Source organism: Alternaria triticimaculans (genome assembly GCF_023758025.1).
Source record: "Alternaria triticimaculans strain BMP 0046 chromosome Unknown scaffold_8, whole genome shotgun sequence".
In the NCBI taxonomy this organism is placed as follows: Eukaryota; Fungi; Ascomycota; class Dothideomycetes; order Pleosporales; family Pleosporaceae; genus Alternaria; species Alternaria triticimaculans.
This window is the reverse complement of record NW_026055965.1, coordinates 342514-354553: the sequence shown is the minus strand read 5'-3', so window position 1 is coordinate 354553 and position 12040 is coordinate 342514. Positions and strand designations below refer to the sequence as shown.

Below are 12040 nucleotides of genomic sequence, written 5' to 3'. Positions count from 1 at the left end.
GTTGGCTGGTGGTAGGTAGAATGTTCCGATGGGTGGTGTTTTTGATTGTATTGGGGGTCGAGGGTCTTGATGTAAGGCTGGTAGTTGCTGCTCTGTTGGACTTTGAGTTTGACTGAACCAAAAGGCTAGGGCGCTCAAGTGTTATATACCGAGCGTCACTTGGTATCCTAGCCAGCAATCAGGACGGCATCCACCCCAGCATGCGCCATAGCGCCGCGCTCGCCGATTGACCCCAGGGATCGCGCCCAAAAACGTGGTACATGGCTGCGGCTCTACCGTTTCCGTCACCTCTCACGCTCAGACCAGATCAGCGTTCGTTGCTTTTAGTTGCCGTCTGCGCAGGGGCCCCATGGCAGATCCTAGTGTACTGAGCCAAGGGGCTGGCTGTTCAGCCATGCACAAACTCCACAATCTCTAGAGGCATGGCGCCTTCGTATAGTGGACCTATCGCAAGCGGCAGACGTGGCATAATTCAAGCCTCAACCCCTCTTGCTGCATTCTATCGCGTGCGCCGATCAGCCACGCTTTGGGATGCACACCAGACGCCTCAGCCGCTCCTTCGTCGCAGTCTGCTGTCAATCTTCTATACTCGCAAGCATGCAGCCCTCACGCCGGCATAGAGGCTAGAGTTGACAGCTCACCTGACGTAGATAGCGCAACGTCTCAATCTGGAGTAGGTAAGCGAGAGACTCTGTAACCAAAAGCACAGTGGGCATCTGGCCGCTGGGCACGTTCAGCATTTCGAAACAACAACAGCCTCTGGCCCAATCTCACCGCCTGCCTGTCATCGTAGGACAACGGGCCTGGGAGGACGTATGCCCCTCACCTCACGGACGCAGAGCTAACTGCATGTTTCGAGACGCCAAGGGCGGTGAGATGAGTATTTGACAGCTGTTGCAAAAAGCACCAAACTGCCTAGCGCGGCGCGCCCCATGCGCCGAACGATGGATTCGCAACCATGTCGAGATCGTGACCTGTGATGCGGAAAGCCTGTTCCTGAGAAGATGCATGGAAGTCGTGGTGCGATGCCTGATCGGGATGCGACGCAGGAACAAACTTCTGGGCCGCCCTGCGGCGGGGCCCTCCACCAATCTGCACTCGCACGCTGCCTGGCGATCATTGCCAAGCCTCACCTTATTCATGGTCACATTATCCCATCATCATCGCCAACACACGACGCGACGTGTCCGTCAAAGTATCGCAACCCTCTATCCCAGTCAATAGCCAGGCAATAGACCATGTGGACTTTCATCGGTATCCAACGTCGAGTTCACCATCTTCTAATCAGGCGCCACGACTTCGGTGTCCGCGACATCCTCAGCTAGCCAGAGATGCCCCCTGCCCAGATTGACTAGCGCGCAGGACGTCTTCGCTGTGGCTGGCGCCCACCATGTCCCACCTGAGAGGCCGACAGTTGCTGTAGATACACGGCCGCTCGTCGCTCCGGAACGCGACCGAACGAATAAGCCCTTTTGTCCTGGGCGCTGGGTCCAGTTACGCAATCTGATCTGATCTCCCCTCCCGCGAACCAGGCACCCATTTGGCTGTGTACCTCGCGTTCGGGACTAATGCAGCCTTGTGCGAGAGACAGGTATGACAGCAACGTTTATGAGACATCAACACCAACGCTCGTTTCACTTCTCTCGGGACCTTGGTAGAACAGCTGTGCAAACACACGACACCTTCCCTTTCCTGAATAGACCCGCTCTGCATCATCCATCGCGCCTGCGCACTGCAACAGCGGCCCAATATCATCGTCATGATGTATTCTGCCCGATTCGCATTCGCAACACCTGGGCATGACCTCACGATGCCTCTGTGCTCTGTACCCTGCTGCCTCACATCTTGGAGTTGCCTTCTGGGGAATATGGTGCGAACACCACGGCCTCAACTATACGAAGCCTCGCCGAACCGTCAGGCATCATTTCCAAATCAGCAAACCCCAGTCCAATGACGTTCCCGCCCCTTCGCACCCCAGTCGCAATCCAGCAGGCCGGCGACCTAACATCCTCGTATGAACGATTATCGAGAATCCTCATAAACTCCCATGTTCAAGATCGTGATTTGCCCATGTCAACTGACTCGACACCCCCGTCCGGATCGACCCAACTCCGCGGCCCAACTGTGGTGACTCTTCCACAGTAGATCGCCGACGAGTGGAAAGTGGATATGGGAGGATTCCACCCCCGGCTCAATACTACAATATCGCGAATCGCTATCCTGATTTGTGAGAGATGAGAATAGCAGCCCTGTGCATTTACCCGCCCGCTTGGTCGCCGGCCAGATCCACCGGCGTAGCGCAAATCTATGTGTGACGTCGTACCTTTAGTCTACAAAGGGCAGTCGTTCGTCGCCCCTTTAGAGGGGCGCAGGTGGAGATTTGTGCGACTTCATATATGTTTCGGCTCTTCTACCGACCGCTGTCTGCTGCATGTTGTTTTCTGCCCGATGACGGGGCGTCACAGTGCAGGGTGGATCGACCGGAAGATGCCTGGTCACAAAGGAACGAAAAAGTACACAGCAGAGACGTGGCGCATGGCTACTGTAACCACCTGGACAGCCACCGCCCTATCGCAAGTCGTCTCGGTGAAACTTGTTCTTTTGTTGCCCACCTTTCTTCGGCAGTCTGGATGCGGAACCTTCTTCGGACCTTTTTTCCTTCTCTCTCTCTTCCAAGGTTTCTCCTTTCAGTAATTGCCCTTTTGAGGGAGGGCCTAGATGGTGGTTAGGTCTAGATGTGATGCTTTCGATCGTGACTTCCTCATCTTCTCTCGCTGAGATCGGTGTCTTGTGCGCGCGTTTGAAATCGCGAGAGAAGGCATGGCGACAAGGCAAAACAAGGTCAAAGTGAAGCTGGTCGTTACAATTGCAAATATGGGATCTAGAGCTGACATGGGTATAGATCTAGATTGCCTGTCGTGCCTGTCTGTCCGGGATATCCTGAGAACATCAACTCAACACGCGGGTTCTCGTTCAATCTCAAACCAGGACCTTTCAGCTCTCATTTCGTTGCTATTGAGAGATTTTAGGATGGAGCGCAGGCACCGTTGCGATTTGCTTGTTACTTGCCTGCCTCGGTCATTGCCGTCATTTCAGCTTCTTTGTCAAGCAGCACGTCCGTAGACATCAGCGACATCTGCCAGCCACCTATCTAGATGCTGTTTCACGTGCAGATGCGGGACGTGCATGTGTAAGTGCGGGTGCGGGATGTGGAAGTGGTGTTGCATCTTATCCAGGTCTTGCTTGTGAGAGCGGTAGAGGTGTCTTTGGTGATGTAATGGGTGTTCGGTAAACTGTCGTTGTATTGATGACAAGAGATGTGTCGTATGGAAGGGAAATTTATACATTCCTTTCGGAGAGGAATAGCTCTATCGTTACGCAGTCCTGCTGATTCTCGAGAGGTCTGCGAGATGGCGTTATGGTGGTATTATGTGGAGTGACTCTCACGATCACGCCCGCTTATGGAGCAAGCAAGGTTGACGTTTAGCCGGAAGACAACCCTCACGCCACATCTACCAACACTGTGACGCAGCGATATGATTTCGCTCACCTACGCAAAATCCCTCTAATGACGCGAGTACACGCTGACTTGATCTTCTTTATCCTCGCTTTCTTCCTTTCTTGATGTTCCTCTTCCTCAAGCTCCATCATGTGCTTTCGCTGCATCTGCTCCCCTGCAGAAGAGAGACTTGGTTGTGGTTGTGTTTGTGGTTCGCTCTTGACAGAAGCAGTAGCAGTACTGAGAACACCACGCTCGCGTCCATCTGGGTCCATACTAGACGCTCGGGTTGTAGGTGCGCTAGCATTGGGACGACCTCGTCGCCTCTTCTCACTATGCGCATATCAGTGTCTGATACCACAGTACAGCCAAGAGGTATTACTCACGCAGCGTCATGACTCCAACTCTTACCTTGACTAGTATGATTCATCATATGCGGCCCCTCCATCTTCCTCGCCGTCACCGACTCAACTCCGAAAGGCCTGCCACCAACCCAGCCCTCATCCCACACCATCCTCCTTTTCCCCTTGTCTACCCTACCAAACCGATCTATTCTGGGATACTCAACGCGCGCCCTGGTGACCTTCCTAGGCCGTGGCGCATGCTCAAGCCCCGGCCACGTACCCGACGAGCTAGTGTACATGGAAGACGGTGAAGAGTGGTGCGTGTTACGAGGAGACTTTACAACGTAAGCGAGGGATGAGGGACCAGGGATGCATGGCGAGACTCGGCATGTTGGACTACATGTTTGAGGTCGCGGAGTGGTATCGGCGCAAGGATTGGGGAGAGGAATGGGGACCCAGTCGAGGACGCATGGTACCGAGGGTTGAGGATCGTCGGTTGAGGAATGGTAGGTCTGTTGGTAAGGGTTATTGAGGGTGAACTTTATGCTAAGGCCACGATGGTACCAGTGATTAAGGTCTGGGTGTTGTCTGCATGGCCGTCTGTTTCATAAGTATACTTGCTCTCGTTGCTGACGAGAAAGGTTGACGCGGCTTTGCTTTGACATTCGCTCGATCTCGGCCTTAGCATATTCTGGTGTACTGATCGGAACAAAAAAGTTAAAGACCCTGAAGCTGGACGTCCAGCTGTTTCGGCTTTTGAGACGTTCACTGCGAACGACTTACCTCGCACTGTCCTCCTGCTTCCCCGTTAGAAGCCATGTACTTGTTCTTTTCTCATCCGTAAATTCAGGGTAAAACGTTTAATTCGGGGTAAGGCGATGGTCTAGGCTTGAAGGAGGCTCTTGCACTGGCTATCTTTATTTTTGCAGGTGTCCAGAACACATGGTACTGTGCGCTTTGGCGAGCGAATGAAGTTGCCCATATTTAGGATTTTGGTGTTTTGACACCTAGCTGGACTGTGACTCGCTTGGAGCACATGTGGGAGTGAGTCGCTACCACTAAGTTCTCTTCAGCTCGTGGTTTATGTTGAGTTTTTTCCACGTTGCTGTTCAGACAAGCAACGAGAAAGAAGCTGAATTCAGGCACATCGCTCGCGATGCGAAGACAAGTGCACGAGAGCTGAACATCGTGAGGGTTTTGATTCGAAGAACCATGGCACACAGACGAGTGTGATAGTTATGTGGTGAGGCTATCAGACATATATGCGAGCGTACATATGAGCGTGACGAAGGCTACGTGAGCGAGCCGTGCAGTCTGCTAGAACCGAAGGTGGCCTTTGAAGTTCTCAACACGCCTACCTCGCTCAACACCGGCATGTTCCCGTATACCGGCGACACGATGGCTGGTACCATCGGTTAGGTCTGGATCTTAGCTGGCCGTTTGACGTTCGTTTTGTAAAGCGGTAATTGAGGGTGGCTCAGTATTTTGGTTCGGCAGTACCAGTGCCACAGCGTCTTTCCTCACCCACCCTGATTATTTTTTCATCGGAGAAAATGTATCCGCCAAATGATGGAGGGTACTCGTCATGCCCACCTCGCTTCGAGGAATGAAAAAGAATGTTTTCGCATGCGTGAAAGGTAAACGAAGGTGTCAATCCGGACTCTGCAGTTACGCACGTAGTCAACGAGATCTACAAAGACCCAAGGAATACTAACACGAATCCAGTCACGTCTGTATTGCGCAAGCGGTGAACACGCATTGCAGCAGTCTGAATGAGGATGAGCAAAGTGCATGCACCGTAGTGACTGCCCAGATATGATCACCCTCTTAGCGCCATGACGCACATGCACACTCGCCCTTTCTTTCCTTTTCTGTCACTTAGGGTCCACACCAACTCTAGCAGACCCTCCAACACCATTCACCCCAAAATGAGCTGGTATCTCTAAAACAAGCTAGCTCCTCGAGCGAACGCGTCGATCGGATAACCTTGCGTAAGAGACTATGGAATTGCTTCTTGCACTCTGCGAGGCTTCACGCCAGTTTACTTTTTGGGGTCACCACCACACACCGTAATTTCTCCCTGCAGTAAACTGTCGCTACACCTCCTTTACGAAGCTCGTATCTAAACTTCGACTATGGCTGCACTTCGGCAACGATGGTTGCGGGCCTCATTCGGTAACTGGAGTTTCGAATCAGGAAGAGAATGGCTGAGATGGACTAGGACTATCTGCTATCGTAAGACTATGCCCCATTAAACCTTCTACTGTAGATACGTCGCGGCTGCTTGCATGCTGCCTGTCGCTGTCACATGCATCGTCGTTCCGCTTGTCTCGCTTCCATTTAAGTAGTGCCTTGACCGTCCTCGTGACCAACATCTGCTGGAGCATCCCCTTGAGTAGATGAATCGCCGCCATCGGTGTCCCCGATTATATCCTTCATCTGCTCCATGATGCCTCGTAGATCCCCGAACAGAGTACGCAGATATGCCTTCTGTTCGTCGTGCAGTGATTTAATTGCTGCAGAAGCGCCAACGCGTTCCTTGTGCATTTTCTCGCAAAGACGCATTGTATCGTCATAAAGTTTCTTCCGCTCTTCATAGTACTTGCACAAGGTGTCATATGCTGTCTCCAGTTGTGTGGTAGTCCAGTCAGAGTCGCGCTTGAGTGGTGTGGTCGTCGACATTGTGATATGGGTACCTAGGTAACGGAAGGATGATGACGCGACCTGGCTTGTAGTGCGACCCAATTATATGTGAGAGTTTATTTGCGACCGGGGAACAGCCTATGTACAGCGTGATTGACGAGCTTTACGCAAATACCGAGCCATCTAGACGGCAATCAATTGGTACCATGACTGACTTGACAGTGATGTTCGGGTGCTCAGCAAAACATGAGTAATATGGAGTATGACGATCTGCCTGTATAGTTCGCCTAGCACACCATAGACAGATCCACGCCGAGTATCTTTGTCATGGAGACTACTCAGTTGTCAAGGCATTTGCGTAAATTGGTCAAGCCTAGAGAGAGACACTTCGAGCCAGATCAAGGTCAGGAAAAGCTTAAATCCTGACTGCCTTAGTCTTGTACCCGAAGCTAGAGCTACTAAAAGCGTTGATTCACAAGGCTCTCAAACTCGACGTATAGTTGTTGCTTGTACGTAGGTCTCTTTTAGAGCCTTAATAGCTCGAACTGTACAACGTGGTGCAAGCCATAGGTCGGGCTTTCGCAACGACATCGAGACTGATCGCCGTCAGTCATACGTCTCCGCTGCGCATCCCTGACTGTTCGGCGTATGTGACTGAAAATGATATTTGTGAAGACGAAAACGAGAATTAGCGTAGATGTACAGCGTGGACGAAGGACACCAGCGTTCAAAGCAGCACAACGGATTCATCCTTCACTTATTCCTGCACAGTCGAATACGATGATGAGTCACAGCAGATTGACAGCCGTAGTGATAACGGGCAAAGGCGGAATTGGGACGTCGAAAGCATGGCTAGACGTGTTGACACCCGACAGGAGATGAGATAGAGACGAAGAACACACATGCAGAGATGTACAATCTAACAAAGTTGGATATACGGATCGCACCCTAACGCCACCCAAGCCATTCCATAGTTGGACCCAAACATGCTATTACTACAATGATGCGCGCACTCAGAAGACGCTGATGTAGTTACCAATGCGCTCCTTTTGGTTCTGCGCGATGCACTCGGCTATCCATGTAATGTTCCGGATTTCCTGCGTGTCATGTCAGTCGCTACGTTTTCTTCAGGATGGAATCACAACGTACCTGCTCGCGCAGTTTCACCCATGCGTACACAATGGCGTGAGTGAACTGATGAGTGAATGCAAGCTTCGAGATCTCCATTTCTTTCTGGTAAAAGAGATCCTCGAGACTCCTCGTCTCGCCACCGACACCACCGGCCATGTTGCCGACACCACCGCCACCTCCACTGAGGCCGGTCTGGTCAAAGAACATTTTGTAGTCGGCAACACTCTCAACAGCGATTCGCACACCCTCTACGTCGTCCGCTCTCGAGAGCATTGTGGTTCCCTCCGGGTATAGCTTACCGAAGCCTGGGTAAAGCTTCTTCCTGTCTGCCTTGGACAGCTCGGTACCGAACGAGTTGAGGGAGATGTTGATGCTCCTGCGGTCGGCCTCGAACTCCAAAACCTCCGACATGACATCTGCAGTCGGTGTCCCGGCAATATCTGGGCAGGAATTGATCCACTGATGGAAATCCTCTAGATAGTTCTTGTACAAGGTGTTGCGGATGATCTCGATGTTGAGTTCGTCGAGGTCCTGATGGCTGAGCGAGCCCTTGAAGTAGGGCGCGAGCGGCGTCTCAATCAGGACGGAGTTGTATAGTTCCTCAATGTTGGTCGCCACGCACAGCACCGGCATGGTCTCGAACCAGCCGAGCGGGTGACACCTTTCCAGCAACTCGCGCGTATCTCTCTCGTGCAGGGTACCCGTAATCAGCAGCGCGACATTGTCGATCATGTATCCGTACGTCAGGTATTCCATGAACTTGGAGAGCGAGCCGGTGGCGTTGGCCTGGAGATAGCGGAACTCGGCCACGAGCTTGTCGGTGGTCTTCGCGGCGAGCGCAGACGTGGACGGGTTCGGGGGCAAGTTGTTGAGGAAGTCACCGTACGCGGGCGAGAGCTGCAGCTTGACATCTGTAGCATTGTTAGAGCGGTTCCAGAGGCAGTAGCGACGGGATGCGATGTACCGTCGATGGTTTCGCACTGGGTCAAGTTGCTGTAGTTCTGGCTGGTGAGCAGTGCATTGCGGTAACCGCGCACGATGCCCTCGATGTAACTGTAGAGAGATGTCAGATATGAATGAAGCGACGCCAAACGCGTGTATCATACCCGTATTTGACGTTGTAGTAAAGGCCCTCCATGATGCTGATGCTGGCTGCTGTCGACCGTCGCAGGCAAAGAGCTCCAGCTTGGTCGTCATGCCAAGGCGTGGCCCGTGTCGCGCCTGCCTCGATGGTGCTGGGGTGTTTACGCGCTAGCCCCAATGGCCGGAGGTGCATGTACAACTTTCTTAACTCCATCGCAACTTCCCTTGCCAACGCACCCCGACAACGCAACCATCCCAACACACCTTCGCAGCTGCATCTGCCATCAGATCATTCACTGCTTACTGGCAATTGCATCGCAACTGCCTCGTACGTCCCCACTGCTGTTGCGCACCGCTCCTACTGACCGCGCTCGCAGTACCATGTCAGCTACTACACGGCGCTCAACGCGTCGTACTGCAGCGACAGCGGCCACCGAGTCCTCGCAGCCCGCCTCCAGGCAAAGCTCACAGTCGGCGTCGCCTGCGCCAGAGGCTGCCCCCAAGAAGAAGCCCGGTCGCAAGCCCAAGGCTGCCGCCGCCAAAGTCGAGTCGCAGACCGTGACAGAGTCGCAGCAGACAGTCACCAAGGGTCGCGCTACGTCACGCGCAAACGCCGCTTCCGCCGTCACCACAACAACCACCACATCATCAACAACCAAAACCGCGACGCAAGCGCCTGTCGTCGCCAAGAAGCTCACCAGAGCCGGTCGCCAGGCGCTGAAAGAGGCAGGCGTAGAGGCTTCGCCGCAGCGCAGCCTGGAACAGACGAAGCCTGCCAAGCAAGGACGCGGCACAGCCCGCCAGAAAGTCACCAGTGAGAAACGAAAGGCAGTGGCCGCAAAGCTGGCCGCGGCTAAGGCCATCGAGAGCGCCGAAGACGAGGCAGAAGCCGAGAATGAAGATGGCATGGGCGCCTTCTTCACAAAAAGTAAGCACCAACTTCCCCATAGTTACACCCCTTCAGAGGAAGAAATCGACAACGAGCTCCGCAAGGAGAAGTACGAACACCAAGAGAGGGAGATTGATCATCTCCGCGAGCGTGTCACAAACCAGGAGGCTCGCATCCAGAATCTCGTAGAGATGATGTGGCAGAAAGATCAGCAGATGTTCCTCTACGAGAACGAGAACCTGCGTCTGCGCATGGAAATCACGCGACTAGAGAATATTCCACACATTAGCTACGGTACTCCGGCTAACGTCAGTTACGCAGAATTCGACAGTGAACTAGTAGCAATCAGCGAGTCATCTCCGGCACATGGTGTGTTTGTGAATGGCAACGAGGAAGCCCTTGCGCTCCTCCACAAGATCGAGAGCTCTGCCAAAGAAACCAGGCGCGTTGAGCCCTCAAGCAATGACAGCGAAACATTCTCAGACAATGACGTCGCCATGGAACCTTCACCACAACAGCCGTCTGCTAAGAGAACCTTCGAGGATGTCACAGCAACGCCCAACCGCCCCGTCGCAACACCATCCAACATTTTCAGCAGGTCATTCTCTGCTATCAAATCCCGACTTTTCTCCTCGACCCCCAAGCCCCCGCCAACCCCCGAAGTCGCATCGCCCACCGTTACGAAGCCTCTACCACCCCAGAACACAATCACCGAGACCCTCTCCCTCCCTCCTACACCTGTTGGCGAGCGCGTCAAGACGCCGAACAAGAGGCGTGCGCCCATGAACACACTGCTGAAACTACTGCTCAAGGGCGTCGACCGCAAGGACAGGCACAAGGCAGAGGAGTGGGCCAAGCAGGTCATTCCTGAATTGAAGAACGATCCTGCTTTCAGCGAGAAGCGTGCGCGTCTCCAGAAGGATGTCCTGTGCAAGGAGCTGTCGAATTTCCCCTCAGCTAAGCCTTGGGAGACTGGCTTCGGCGACCCGCTTGGTGATCTGGACGATGACGATGTTGTACCAGTCTGGGCTGTCTATCTCGATATCGTGGCTGAAGAAGAAGAGCACACCGCTAAGAAGCACAAGAAGACTCACGAATTCACCACGGGCGACGACGAAGTTCCTACCATCGACGAGCAGTTCGCCGCCAGCAACGGCGCGCGTACTTCACCAAAGCTCTACAACAGCCATGGCCAGTCCGCTTCACTCCGTGACTTCCACCCTCGTCGCTCAATCGACCCATCACCCATGTTCAGCAACTCCATCTCACACAACACCGGCGGTAACATCTTTAGCGAACTACAAGGACACGACACCGCGGCACAGATCCGTGAGAACGATCGTGAGGTCCTGAAAAGCGCAACCAAGGAGAACACCCACTCCCATAATCCAGGCATGGGCTCTTTCAGCGTCCCCGATGATGATTCTGATGAAGAAGACTCTACAATGGGCAGCGAGAGCGCTGACGCTGAAGCTACTCCTATCTGGACCCAACCACCCCCACCAGCCCCCGTTCCTGCGCATGCTCCCCTGCCAGGCGGATCTACGGATGAAGCGTCTGATGTGCCCGAAGCGCCCCCAACCCCTACCCGCCAGCAGCCTGGAGATGAGATTGAGCGCCAGCGCCAGAGACTAATGAAGCACACACCTGCTAAGCCTTCCCGTCTCCGCGAGGCAACCTACCCATCACCAAGCATTCTATCGGAAGCTGGCAACGTGTCACTTCTTGCCGCTACTCCTGCACAAATGGCAACTTCCGCATCGTCCATGTTCGACGACATGCCAGGAGCGGAGATTATCGAACTTGATGACGAATGTCAAGCTGAATTCGAAGATATCATCAACAGCCACGAGTACCAGCAGAAGTTCAATGTCGAATGGCAAGCGCCCACCCTCACCTACGAGTCAGATGAGGAGGAGCCAAGCCCTACCTCCTCATCGTAAAAAAATTGTTTATACTGCATTGTTTCGGCGTTCCTCACCTTCACACGAATCGAAATTGATCAGCCGGAATCAAATTCCTTGCCTGTGGGCATTCTTCTTTATTGTCTTGCTTTTTTTCTCGTGTTTGCATATCTGTGCGTTGGTTCTCGCAAGTATACGACCTCTCGTGGGTTGGAAGATGCATTTCTTGTTGGCGTTCTCCAGGGGCATAAACACGGATGATTGACGAAAGCTGTATACCCCTCGGCCGTTGTATGGTCGAAAACTAGGCGCACGGTTTAGCCTAGTAGTTGCGTTGGTTTCTTGTTCCAATAGTTGCTTGTTTGAATAGCTTTAATATCGACTGAGAAACGTACATTCCTGAATATTAACACCCGTGAAATGATGAAGCCAGGATGATGTGATGGTGTGAGTTGACAACAGGCGGCAGGAAGGAGTCGAAAGTACTTGAGGTATTCGCGATCTAGGATTGACAAAAAAGCTGTCAAAGTCGTTACATTCGTGGTTG

At 53.1% G+C, this 12040-nt stretch overlaps 2 protein-coding genes across 2 annotated transcripts; one reads left to right on the top strand and one right to left on the bottom strand.

Moving 5' to 3' along the window:
- Positions 1-7499: 7499 nt before the first annotated feature.
- Positions 7500-8755, bottom strand: VMA6 (H(+)-transporting V0 sector ATPase subunit d; the record flags this gene model as incomplete). The annotated part of the gene is made up of 4 exons (XM_049366657.1): positions 7500-7583; positions 7636-8528; positions 8582-8670; positions 8724-8755. 4 exons carry the CDS (start codon positions 8753-8755, stop codon positions 7500-7502), a joined length of 1098 nt encoding a protein of 365 aa, XP_049221363.1.
- Positions 8756-9081: 326 nt separating this feature from the next.
- J4E78_006042 (uncharacterized protein) lies at positions 9082-11532 on the top strand (the record flags this gene model as incomplete). The annotated part of the gene is made up of 1 exon (XM_049366656.1): positions 9082-11532. One exon carries the CDS (start codon positions 9082-9084, stop codon positions 11530-11532), a length of 2451 nt encoding a protein of 816 aa, XP_049221362.1.
- Between the last annotated feature and the right edge of the window lie 508 nt (positions 11533-12040).